The sequence below is a fragment of the Cydia pomonella genome, chromosome 6, assembly GCF_033807575.1.
Source record: "Cydia pomonella isolate Wapato2018A chromosome 6, ilCydPomo1, whole genome shotgun sequence".
Taxonomy (NCBI): Eukaryota; Metazoa; Arthropoda; class Insecta; order Lepidoptera; family Tortricidae; genus Cydia; species Cydia pomonella.
In genome coordinates, this window is record NC_084708.1 from 22700925 (window position 1) to 22714293 (window position 13369).

A 13369-nucleotide genomic window follows, 5' to 3' on the forward strand; every position below is an offset into this window, starting at 1 on the left:
ACATATTGGCCCTACTGGTAAATTTAGAAAATATATAATATCTTTTTAGTTTGCTTGTCCGTCGCCTACCACAGATTACCCAAATCGCCAGATTTAAGTAAAGTTTTTACGCATTTACCCATAAATTACACCTACTATTGTCATATTATTGTTTCTACAGATATCATTATAATCAATTTAACAAATACAGCGTTACCCGAAATTCGACTACTATAAATGTGCAAAATAAGTTTTTTTTTTGTATAATATTCTAATTATAAGTCTATTTTTATTCTATTTATTTATTATTAATAATTATTATGTTTATATCAATTGTTCTAATTTTAATAATATTTGTCAACTTCTTAAATGGTATATTTCTTTCTTCTTATTTGTTCTTCATAATATATAAATATTATGTGTATAAATATATATCCTTACCATCGTAACATTTAAGCTAATAAGTATGAAACTGCCTATAACCTTTTTGTATTTTTATATTTTCAACTTTTCGTCTATATCTGTTTTCTTAAGAAATGCAATATTGTACATGCTCATCACTACCGTTGGGGCTCCACAGAAGACCAGCGTTGTGGTATTTATTACCAAAGCAAATGCTGAGTGGAGTGGTGTCACTTTGTAGCCACTATAGCAGCGCCAATATTTATTTTAGAGTTACTCCTTTTGTTTTGCTGATGTGCTATCTATTTTTAGTTTTTTTTTTTTGTAACTGAAGTGGCGCTGTATGTAGAAGGTATTTACAATAAATGTATTTCTATTCAAAAGCTGGGAATTACCATGTAGACAAGTCATGTCTTCTTTTCCGCCTCAATTTATCGTAAGCCATCTGATACTAGCTTCTGGCCGGTATGTTCGCGTAAAATTTGTTAAACTGCTTCTTTAGCTGAGCCTTTTTTAGTACAGTCCGCGCCAAAGTAGCCAAATATGCCAGAACACATCATTTGTATGGTTACAAAGGTGTGTTAATATATTGTAATCTACCGCATATCGCTCCAGTAGTAAGCGAGACAGTGGTATGTATGTGTATAGCGCTGTTCCGTTCTCGGGGATCAGGCCTTACCTTTTCGATGGCTCTAACAAAAACGAAAAATTGCATTTGAGTAATTCTCCACCCGTTGTTATTGCAGTTCCTAGAGCGGATACCTCTTGTACTGACTAAATAAAAACAACATTTTCTTTAAACAGGATTGTATATTTACAAGAGCATAAATTATTGCTACACCTAAATTAGTCATCCATATAAATAGTAACAGACCCTTTATTGTCACATTCTTAGTCTGAGAAAAAGGTAATTTTTCCTTTGGAAAACTGGACATTTTTGTATTCGGTGAATAACAATTTCGTCAATTTCCGTAACCGAAGATAAATTATGAAATAAGTTACCACATACTTATATCGTCCTTAATGAACAGCTATCATATCTATCTTGTGTTGTGAAATGGCACGTCAAATCTCACTAGATTATAGGTATGTTAATATGCTCATACTCTACCTACCGTATTACTCAATGTTTAGTGTACCTATTTAGTTTAAGATTATTTTAGAGCGCACCGCCAACAAACTGTTTCACAGTTTGGCGAAAAATTAGATTAAGGTACTTAAAATATTGTATTTTTTTGGTAAATAAATAATAAAAAAAAAAAAAAAAAAAAAAAAATATTTTTTTCATTACGCCTTTTCTAGTCGCTCGTTTGACTACTATTATAGTAAGTATAGTATTTACATTCATCAATACCAAAATGTTACTGTTAGTATTAAACGCCACGCCTATAGCAGGGGGGAAAACTACAGCATTCGGGCATTCTCGGCTCCGTTCCGCTCAGGGGTAAGCTTCCGCTCACTAAGACGTAATTAGAGTGACAGAAAAATGCCCGCAATTGACGAACTTCGATTTTCGCGGTTATAGCCTTGCATTGCTCCGAGGAATTATTCGGGTTGGCACAACTTGACGTCCCTTTGCGTGCACAACCACAGATAAGATAATAACTTGGATTTTGACAACCTTAGATAGCCGATAGGGATAGTGCCATACATTAGAAAGGGACAGCATGATTCGTCCCTGAATCGCTGTCAAACTTCGGTTTTGTAGGAAGTTTCTTTTCTGTACGATAGTACTATTACTTATTCTGTGCCTTTAGTGCGCGGCGCGTCATCGTGAACCTTGTCGCACGGTTGATATTGGGCGGTCAGGGGTCAAGTCATCTTATTGATTTTTTTTTTGACCGGACAGTCTGGCCTAGGGCATTTATTCGTGTGATGAGCACAGATATTTGTTCCTGAGTCATGGGTGTTTTTTCTATGTAATTAAGTATTTTATAAATATTTATATATTATTTATCGTTATCTAAGTACCCTCAACCCAAGCCTTAATGAGCTTACTGTGGGACTTAGTCAGTTTGTGTAATAATGTCCTATAATATTTATTTATTTATATTAAATTGAATCTCAGCACCTAACCCACATTCAGGGAAATATACTATAGTTCGAACTAGCTACTTCCCTTCTACGCATTTACAGTATGAAACAAGAACTTCAAGCGGGGTTTATAATAAAGTAACCTTCCATATAGACGCCTCATATCTATTAAATCCTCATATCTATATCTTGCTCGTTCGGTTCGTAATGGAGAAAATGGAACCTGAGTATATATCTATTTTCATAACATTGTAATTGGCGAATGGGACCTCTCTACACGATGACGTACCATCAGATTCAAATTTGCAAGGACAATTTATGAAAGATTTCATTCATAACTAGTCCTTGCACTTTAAACCCTGCTGTACATAATCCCTCAGTCAGGAAATATGCCCAAGAGTTATAATTACAATAAGTTACAAACATTTTTTTCGATTAAACTTATTGATAAGGGATGGGCGATTCTTATGTTTTGGGTTATACATTTTTGGATTACTCCACGTTTCAATACATGACACTACCCTGAATGATCTTTATTCTTCTTGCTGGTACAAGTATTTCACTTCTCAGCGATTTTGAAGACAGTGTCCAGGTGGTCCTTGTGGTAGTCCAGTTCTTCGATGAGGGCCATAGCTAAGGTCTTCGGTGTCATCTCCGAGCCGAGGTACTCTCCGAGTATTTCCTGCGCCAAGGTAATCAAATTAGTTAAAATATATGGAATATCAGACAACCTTTTCTTTATTTTACTTTGTATCTTTAGGTATTTAAATAAAAGTAAACAAACAATTTGCACATTTTCGGGTAGTTATAACATTTATTAGGTAACCAACCAAATACAAAACCGCCTGGATCTGTCACTGAACTACCTGACTTTAACCTACATTATTTGATCATGCTATGTTTTCATCTACCCTCAACTGGCTTAGGACCTTATTACAAAACTTACTATTATACTATTACTTATTATGAAAACATTACAAAATCCAACCTCAAATGGCTCCTTAAGTTAAGGAGCCACTTGAGGGTAGATTTTGTTTACTTTTATTTAAATACCCAAAGATACAGGGTATAAGTATTCATACAAGATCTTATACAATGTGTTTATGCACGTATAGTGGACCCGTTAACCACGTATAGTACGATGAATTTTATCGACAAATCACCCCCATACCTGTTTTTTCTCAACCATTTTAAAAATATAGCCCTTCAAAGTTTTATGGCGCCAAACACGACTGCACTTGGTTAATGTATCATTATCTGTCCATTTGCCTATCGTACATTTAAAAAAATTATCATTCGATAGCTCATGAATTAGGGCATAAAAAAAAATTAAAAAAATTCAAAGCATAATAAATGTGACAGAGAATTTTCCTTAATTACTCAGGAATTATTTTATTTTATTTATTTAAGAATTAATAACGAAAATAAAAATTGTCTTCAAAAATTAACTTTTTTTTTATTAGGGTTCCGTAGCCAAATGGCAAAAAACGGAACCCTTATAGATTCGTCATGTCCGTCTGTCTGTCCGATTCTGTCACAGCCACTTTTTTCCGAAACTATAAAAGCTATACTGTTCAAACTTGGTAAGTAGATGTATTCTATGAACCGCATTATGATGTTCACACAAAAATAGAAAAAAAACAATAAATTTTGGGGGTTCCCCATACTTAGAACTGAAACTCAAAAAATCTTTTTTCATCAAACTCATACGTGTGGGGTATCTATGGATAGGTCTTTAAAAATGATATTGAGGTTTCTAATATCATTTTTTTCTAAACTGAAAAGTTTGCGCGAGAGACACTTCCAAAGTGGTAAAAAGTGTGTCCCCCCCCCCCGTAACTTCTAAAATAACAGAATGAAAAATCTAAAAAAAATATATGATATACATTGCCATGCAAACTTCCACCGAAAATTGGTTCGAACGAGATCTAGTAAGTAGTTTTTTTTAATACGTCATAAAAATTTAAAAAAAAAATTTTTTTCATCAAACCCATACGTGTGGGGTATCTATGGATAGGTCTTCAAAAATGATGTTTAGGTTTCTAATATAATTTTTTTCTAAACTGAATAGTTTGCGCGAGAGACACTTCCAAAGTGAAAAAATGTGTGTCCCCCCCCCCCTGTAACTTCTAAAATAACAGAATGAAAAATCTAAAAAAAATATATGATATACATTGCCATGCAAACTTCCACCGAAAATTGGTTCGAACGAGATCTAGTAAGTAGTTTTTTTTTAATACGTCATAAAAATTAAAAAAAAATTTTTTTTTCATCAAACCCATACGTGTGGGGTATCTATGGATAGGTCTTCAAAAATGATATTTAGGTTTCTAATATAATTTTTTTCTAAACTGAATAGTTTGCGCGAGAGACACTTCCAAAGTGAAAAAATGTGTGTCCCCCCCCCCCTGTAACTTCTAAAATAACAGAATGAAAAATCTAAAAAAAATATATGATATACATTACCATGCAAACTTCTACCGAAAATTGGTTTGAACGAGATCTAGTGAATAGTTTTTTTTTAATACGTCAATAAATTAAAAAAAAATTTTTTTCATCAAACCCATACGTGTGGGGTATCTATGGATAGGTCTTCAAAAATGATATTTAGGTTCCTAACATCATTTTTTTCTAAACTGAATAGTTTGCGCGAGAGACAGTTCCAAAGTGGTAAAATGTGTGTCCAAAGTGGTAAAATGTTGAACAAGATCTAGCAAGTAGATTTTTTTTAATACGTCTTAAATGGTACGGAACCCTTCATGCGCGAGTCCGACTCGCACTTGGCCGCTTTTCATTGTTATTAATTCTTAGAAAGCGTGCATTTTTAAAATGGTTGAGAAAAAACAGGTATGGGGGTTATTTGTCGATAAAATTCATCGTACTATATATACGTGGTTAACGGCTCCACTATACGTGCACAAACACATTGTATTTAAAATCATCCTGGACGTCACGCTTAAAGTGTACCGTGTTATAATTTTGTAAAAATTTGACGTTCATCATAACACTTCTACATTCTGTGCTATCATACACGGTGCAGAGTTAGCTTAGACGGGTTTTAGGGTGATGTTATAAAATCGTGCAAAAAAAAAGGGTAACTAATAAGCATTCGTCATAACTATATGTTCAACTGTAAATTCACATAGATTTTGTAGTTGAAATGGCGTAGCGTCTGTTTTGACTATCTGAATCGGGGGGCACGACTTATACTTAGCTTTTATTACAACAATCGGTAACTCGATGTTTAAAAATTAAAGAAGCTAGCTAGAGCTAGTTGTCACATCTGAGACCGTGTGTTTTTGCACTGCTCCTTTATTTCCAAGCATTGTGGCATCATTTGCATAAGTATGTGTCTGCATAGGAAAAAAAACCTATATTTGTTTGTACCAGTGGGGCGACACTCCGGATTTTTCCGGCTCCGTTCGGCTCAGCATTGCTCCGAGCACTTATTAATTAATTAGGGTTGGCACAACTTGACGTCCTTATACGTGCACGACCACAGATAAGATAATGACTTGAATTTTGACAACCCTAAATGGCAGAAATGGATAGTGCTATACATTAGAAAGAGACAGCATAATTCGTCCGTGAATCGCTGTCAAACTTCGGCTTTGCAGGAAGTGTCATTTCTGTACGGTAGTAGTATTATTTATTCGGTGAGTGTACATACCTGCGGCGGCCTGGCGCCGCCGTGGCGCAGCACGCCTTGCCGCAGCGCGTCGCCGGCGGGGACCTTGTGTACATACCTGCGGCGGCCTGGCGCCGCCGTGGCGCAGCACGCCTTGCCGCAGCGCGTCGCCGGCGGGGACCTTGTGTACATACCTGCGGCGGCCTGGCGCCGCCGTGGCGCAGCACGCCTTGCCGCAGCGCGTCGCCGGCGGGGACCTTGTGTACATACCTGCGGCGGCCTGGCGCCGCCGTGGCGCAGCACGCCTTGCCGCAGCGCGTCGCCGGCGGGGACCTTGTGTACATACCTGCGGCGGCCTGGCGCCGCCGTGGCGCAGCACGCCTTGCCGCAGCGCGTCGCCGGCGGGGACCTTGTGTACATACCTGCGGCGGCCTGGCGCCGCCGTGGCGCAGCACGCCTTGCCGCAGCGCGTCGCCGGCGGGGACCTTGTGTACATACCTGCGGCGGCCTGGCGCCGCCGTGGCGCAGCACGCCTTGCCGCAGCGCGTCGCCGGCGGGGACCTTGTGTACATACCTGCGGCGGCCTGGCGCCGCCGTGGCGCAGCACGCCTTGCCGCAGCGCGTCGCCGGCGGGGACCTTGTGTACATACCTGCGGCGGCCTGGCGCCGCCGTGGCGCAGCACGCCTTGCCGCAGCGCGTCGCCGGCGGGGACCTTGTGTACATACCTGCGGCGGCCTGGCGCCGCCGTGGCGCAGCACGCCTTGCCGCAGCGCGTCGCCGGCGGGGACCTTGTGTACATACCTGCGGCGGCCTGGCGCCGCCGTGGCGCAGCACGCCTTGCCGCAGCGCGTCGCCGGCGGGGACCTTGTGTACATACCTGCGGCGGCCTGGCGCCGCCGTGGCGCAGCACGCCTTGCCGCAGCGCGTCGCCGGCGGGGACCTTGTGTACATACCTGCGGCGGCCTGGCGCCGCCGTGGCGCAGCACGCCTTGCCGCAGCGCGTCGCCGGCGGGGACCTTGTGTACATACCTGCGGCGGCCTGGCGCCGCCGTGGCGCAGCACGCCTTGCCGCAGCGCGTCGCCGGCGGGGACCTTGTGTACATACCTGCGGCGGCCTGGCGCCGCCGTGGCGCAGCACGCCTTGCCGCAGCGCGTCGCCGGCGGGGACCTTGTGTACATACCTGCGGCGGCCTGGCGCCGCCGTGGCGCAGCACGCCTTGCCGCAGCGCGTCGCCGGCGGGGACCTTGTGTACATACCTGCGGCGGCCTGGCGCCGCCGTGGCGCAGCACGCCTTGCCGCAGCGCGTCGCCGGCGGGGACCTTGTGTACATACCTGCGGCGGCCTGGCGCCGCCGTGGCGCAGCACGCCTTGCCGCAGCGCGTCGCCGGCGGGGACCTTGTGTACATACCTGCGGCGGCCTGGCGCCGCCGTGGCGCAGCACGCCTTGCCGCAGCGCGTCGCCGGCCGCGCGCGACAGCGGCGCCGCGGAGAACTTGTGCTGCCACACGCTCCACGCTAACGCGCGGGATATTAAGTACGAGTAGTATTTGGCGCCGTATCCGATTAGGTGGCTGAAGCGGTGCTGCCACGCCTGCAAATAATAGTAAAACTTGAAAAACGAACATTTGCTAACAGTCTCCGATGCGACGACATTATAATTTATAAGTATGAAAATAACACGAAATTTGCTTTTTATGACACTTTCCGACTTCTTCGTAGTAGTATGATAATTAAGACACAGATTCCTTGATCGATATACAGCGCGCGGTGACTTCTCGCAGGCGGCCACGCTTGGCGACGCGCATGAATCAATAACTTGGTCAATACACAACGTGCGATGACTTTCGCACTCCCCACAAGCGGTATAATGTTATGGAAATCTCTCGCACCGCGCATGCGCTCCTACCAACCAATAAAACTGACATTATACATTACGATACAAGTGCGAAAACTAGGAAATTCGAAACGAGTGGCGATAAATTAAAACACGACCGAAGGGAGTGTTTTAAATCGACACGACCACGTCACCTCAGCACTCACTCCTTTCTTTCTCATATCCTCTTTCACACAATCCATCCATCATTTTTTGGGTCTACCATCCGCTCTCCGTCCATCAACATTCATTCCTAACATTCTCTCGCCTATATGGCATTCATCCCTCCTCATTAAATGCCCAAACCACGCTAACCTACTATCTTTCTCTCTATCCTTATCTTCTCCGCTACCGGTGCTACTTTCAAACTTCCCCTTATATACTCATTCTTAATCCGATCCTTTCTCGTCACTCCACACATCCATCTCAACATTCTCATTTCCGCTGCGTGCACTCTTCTTTCCACCATCACTTTCGTCGCCCAGCATTCTGATCCATACATTACAACAGATTCTCACGATCGTCCTATATATTTTCCCCTTAAGTTTAATCTTTTGACCGCCACCGTCGGCTATGGCCGACATCTGAAAGACTTGCCAAGGACGCCAACGACGGCTACAGCAGTCACTTTCGCCAATGCAATAGGGACTAACGTGGGACTCCGTAAAGTTCAATTTGGCTTAAATAATCGTGATCACCTGCGTCCGGGGCACAGCATGTTCCTTCGCCGTCTGGTGTTCAAAAGGTTAAGAGGCATTCGTGGATCGTGAACCAAAAACTATGGAGTATAAGAAGCAAAATCACTATGTGTGAAATGTGTCCATCAAAAAATATTAAATAGGTGGCGCAACAATACACCGAAGTGAGATGACATAGACTTAGTATTTTATATAGATGTGCTATACGCGTGCGCTCGTGATGACAGAACATGCGCAATGCGACAAAATTAAAAACACGTTTTAACATTCCTGGCCAAACCAAAAACAACCTACGTAATTTGATTGGGTTATCTGTTGCCCCTCTCACATTTCATCTCTATATTATTATATAGTCTAAGTTCATGTCATGTCCTTGTGCCAGCCTAGCACCACCGGAGAGATTTCGAATTATTATTGACAACTAGCTGGACACTTTTACAACTGTTTTACCATAAGAGTTCTACCATAGAGACTATATACATCTCTGTTGTATTGTAGTAATTATTTATTTTAAAATTATTATAATGTAATGTTTACTCAGGTATTATTTGTTGTATTTATAAAATGTTTTTATGTATTTTCCATGTCACTATATGATGTTCCTATAAATGTTGTATTGACTTGTAAAAGAGCCCGTGAGGCCTACTTGCAGAATACATTTTTGAATTTTGTTTTTTTTTTGCGAGATTTTTCTCCTTCTAATACACCCCATACAAAAACGTCACTTTCGACACAGACACATCAGTATCATATCGGAAACAGATCGAATAACTAAAACTCAAATTAGCCTATAAGATAGCACTGTCAACGTTTGAAACTGACAAAAACTACGTACCGTGTCCTGCACGTAGGGCAGCCCGTAGTACTGTCTCTGCACGTCCTGCAGCACGGCCGTCGTGCGGCCGCCGCGCGCCGCGCCCGCGCCGTGGTAGCGCTGGTCCAGGGCCGAGTAGAACACCTGTACAATTACAATACACGATTGTTATGAGTATGACGTTCAAACGAAACTATAATGGCGTCTGTAATATTCTAATATTGCATTTTAATATACACGGTGCCCGCGAGGAAACGGAAAGATTTTAAGGGCTCCTCTACACGATGGCCCAGCGTAGGCCAGTCCAAGGGACGCAGCTATGCGGTAAAGTGAGATGGCAATATCACTTGCTCCCTCTAACGCATAAATGCGTCCCTAGGACTGGCCTACGCTGGGCCATCATGTAGAGGAGCCATAACAGTATATTCCGGACAAAAATGTCATATCTTTTTTTAGGGTTCCGTATCCAAACGTCTTACGGACTCTATTACTAAGACTCTGCTGTACGTCCGTCTGTCTGTCACTAAGGCTGTATCTCATGAACTGTGATACTAGGCACTTGTTACTAGGTAAGTTGGACCACCTCGAGTTGCATCTCCTGGCTCCGAACAGGTGCTTGGAGGCACACAGCCGCCGCAGAATGTACTCCGGCATGGCTTTTCGTCTGGAAGTGCTGCACCTGGTATGCTAATTAGAGTGTTGTTGGATCACCTGCAGCTGCATCTCCTTGGCCCCGAACCGGTGCTAAGAGGCGCACAGCCACTGCAGCATATGCTCCGGCATGGCTTTTCGTCTAGAAGTGCTGCACCTGGAATGTTCGAGTGTTGTTGGATCACCTGCAGCTGCATCTCCTTGGCCCCGAACCGGTGCTAAGAGGCGCACAGCCACTGCAGCATATGCTCCGGCATGGCTTTTCGTCTGGAAGTGCTGCACCTGGAATGTTCGAGTGTTGTTGGATCACCTGCAGCTGCATCTCCTTGGCCCCGAACCGGTGCTTAGAGGCGCACAGCCACTGCAGCATATGCTCCGGCATGGCTTTTCGTCTGGAAGTGCTGCACCTGGAATGTTCGAGTGTTGTTGGATCACCTGCAGCTGCATCTCTTGGGCCCCGAACAGGTGTTTGGAAGCACACAGCCGCTGCAGCATGTGCTCCGGCATGGCCTCTCGGGTCTGGAAATGTCGCGCGAACCGCCGAACCACCTGTGGAACGTTCGGAAAGTAATGAAGTGGTATTAGCCATGTTATCCCTTCATTTTGCTTTTACAGAACTATCCTCAACTCTTACGTTTATATCCTGGTTGTTTCCTTAGTTCATGCTTCGGAATCCGGGATAAGTGTTTCCGAATTTCACCACGTCGTGGGGTACTATTGCAATTTATCGATTTCGAGAACTCACTTGACGATTTTCAATAAAGTTCCAGAAATAAAGTCGATAACGTTTAGTCTCTTTTTGGAATGGGAATACATTTAAAGAATCAGAAATAACCTAACCGATTCTAATTTAATTTTTTTTTTCTTACTTCGCCTATCGAAAAGTTAAGAACAAATGTGGACGTGGATGTGTGGATGAAAGTTACGAGATGAGAGCAATCATTTCCATATATGCCGGTCGCCCATAATTTGATCAATAGTTTGCGTACGCGCTGGCGCTGATCTACTTAAGATATTGCCTGTATCAGCGAAGGTAATTGCGATATTACAACTACATTAATCATTAATTAAATAGGAATACATTAGTTTAAGATTACCCGTTATAGATACCTTTTACTCACCCAATCGATTTCCGCTAAACAATTCATTATTTATGGTTCGTTTAGCATTTTCTTTAAATTATTGTTTGGCTAGCCCCTAGTTACCTGTGGGCTGCTGGCGAAGTACTCCATGAGCACGCTGGGCAGCTCGGCCAGGTCGGTGGGGCAGCGCGTGCCCGACACGTGCTGGTGGCGTGCTCGTGCTAGTGGACACGTGTCTGTACCTGTGGGCTGCTGGCGAAGTACTCCATGAGCACGCTGGGCAGCTCGGCCAGGTCGGTGGGGCAGCGCGTGCCCGACACGTGCTGGTGGCGTGCTCGTGCTAGTGGACACGTGTCTGTACCTGTGGGCTGCTGGCGAAGTACTCCATGAGCACGCTGGGCAGCTCGGCCAGGTCGGTGGGGCAGCGCGTGCCCGACACGTGCTGGTGGCGTGCTCGTGCTAGTGGACACGTGTCTGTACCTGTGGGCTGCTGGCGAAGTACTCCATGAGCACGCTGGGCAGCTCGGCCAGGTCGGTGGGGCAGCGCGTGCCCGACACGTGCTGGTGGCGTGCTCGTGCTAGTGGACACGTGTCTGTACCTGTGGGCTGCTGGCGAAGTACTCCATGAGCACGCTGGGCAGCTCGGCCAGGTCGGTGGGGCAGCGCGTGCCCGACACGTGCTGGTGGCGTGCTCGTGCTAGTGGACACGTGTCTGTACCTGTGGGCTGCTGGCGAAGTACTCCATGAGCACGCTGGGCAGCTCGGCCAGGTCGGTGGGGCAGCGCGTGCCCGACACGTGCTGGTGGCGTGCTCGTGCTAGTGGACACGTGTCTGTACCTGTGGGCTGCTGGCGAAGTACTCCATGAGCACGCTGGGCAGCTCGGCCAGGTCGGTGGGGCAGCGCGTGCCCGACACGTGCTGGTGGCGTGCTCGTGCTAGTGGACACGTGTCTGTACCTGTGGGCTGCTGGCGAAGTACTCCATGAGCACGCTGGGCAGCTCGGCCAGGTCGGTGGGGCAGCGCGTGCCCGACACGTGCTGGTGGCGTGCTCGTGCTAGTGGACACGTGTCTGTACCTGTGGGCTGCTGGCGAAGTACTCCATGAGCACGCTGGGCAGCTCGGCCAGGTCGGTGGGGCAGCGCGTGCCCGACACGTGCTGGTGGCGTGCTCGTGCCAGCATCGAGTGCATCGCGTGCCCGACCTGCAGTCACAACAGGGATTATTCTCACAGTGACGGATCCAATCCAATAGGTAAGTAGGTTTAAGCAGGGACCCCAAAATGTTTCATGGAGGCTTTTTGGGGATTTGAAGGATGGAGGATGGCTATGTGAGTCACCCGCGATCATTATGCTTAATTAAGTGGTGTGTTCTAAGCTCGCAACTCTCTCTCTCATATTTTAAGGGTTCTAAATAGTGATGCATTTAAAATTCTGAACAAAAAATAATTCATTTTTTTTATCAATATAACTTCAACGAAATAAGGACCACCCTAGTATTGATATATAAACAATGAGTATGGATGGCGTCATACCTCGTGGAACAGGTTGTCGACGGCGCCGGGCGACAGCAGCGCGGGCCCGGAGCGGTGGCCGCCGCTCAGAGATAGCATCACCACCACTATGGGGTTCTGTGGACAAAACAACCATGCCATTTGTTTACTCTATTATTGTGAATTATTGAATTTTAGTAAGGAAAACGTATTTTTATTACAACATGACTTTATTGACTGACGTTTTATATTTCATCAAATAAACCAAAGAGTACATTTGACATATAACTTCAAAGAGGCTGAACATACCGCCCACCAAAATACTTATTTTATACTACCTATCTATGCTTGACTGTAACAAAAAATACATTAACATAAAAATGGCAACTGTTGTCACAAATCCTAATTTAATAAAATATTAAACGTAACACACATTACATGCACAATAACAGCATTTATAATATCATTATTTACTAATATCACTGTTCAATATTAGTCAGCAAACACAAATAAAGTACCTAACTTAAGTGAAATATAATTCAATCAGCCTGTCAAACGAAAACAATAAATACCTTCCTGTGACATTGCAAAGTTAACCGCCCACCATGAACCTATAGCGCTCTATGTCATTTTACTTGGCAATAAAATTAATTTGGATAATGGTCTTTTAATGACATTATCACCCTTACACTGAAGAGTAACAACTCGGACTAAATT

General features: G+C 44.5%; 1 protein-coding gene across 1 annotated transcript in view; it reads right to left on the bottom strand.

Moving 5' to 3' along the window:
* Positions 1-1662: 1662 nt before the first annotated feature.
* Positions 1663-13369, bottom strand: part of LOC133519312 (mitochondrial intermediate peptidase) — a 39205-nt gene continuing 27498 nt past the window's right edge. The window contains exons 10-15 of the mRNA XM_061853347.1: positions 12695-12790; positions 12239-12364; positions 10517-10630; positions 9452-9574; positions 7454-7636; positions 1663-3097 (exon numbers count right to left, since the gene is read on the bottom strand). Coding sequence (XP_061709331.1) covers positions 2975-3097; positions 7454-7636; positions 9452-9574; positions 10517-10630; positions 12239-12364; positions 12695-12790 — 765 coding nt within the window. The 3' untranslated portion in view covers positions 1663-2974. The remainder of the gene's footprint in view (positions 3098-7453; positions 7637-9451; positions 9575-10516; positions 10631-12238; positions 12365-12694; positions 12791-13369) is intronic.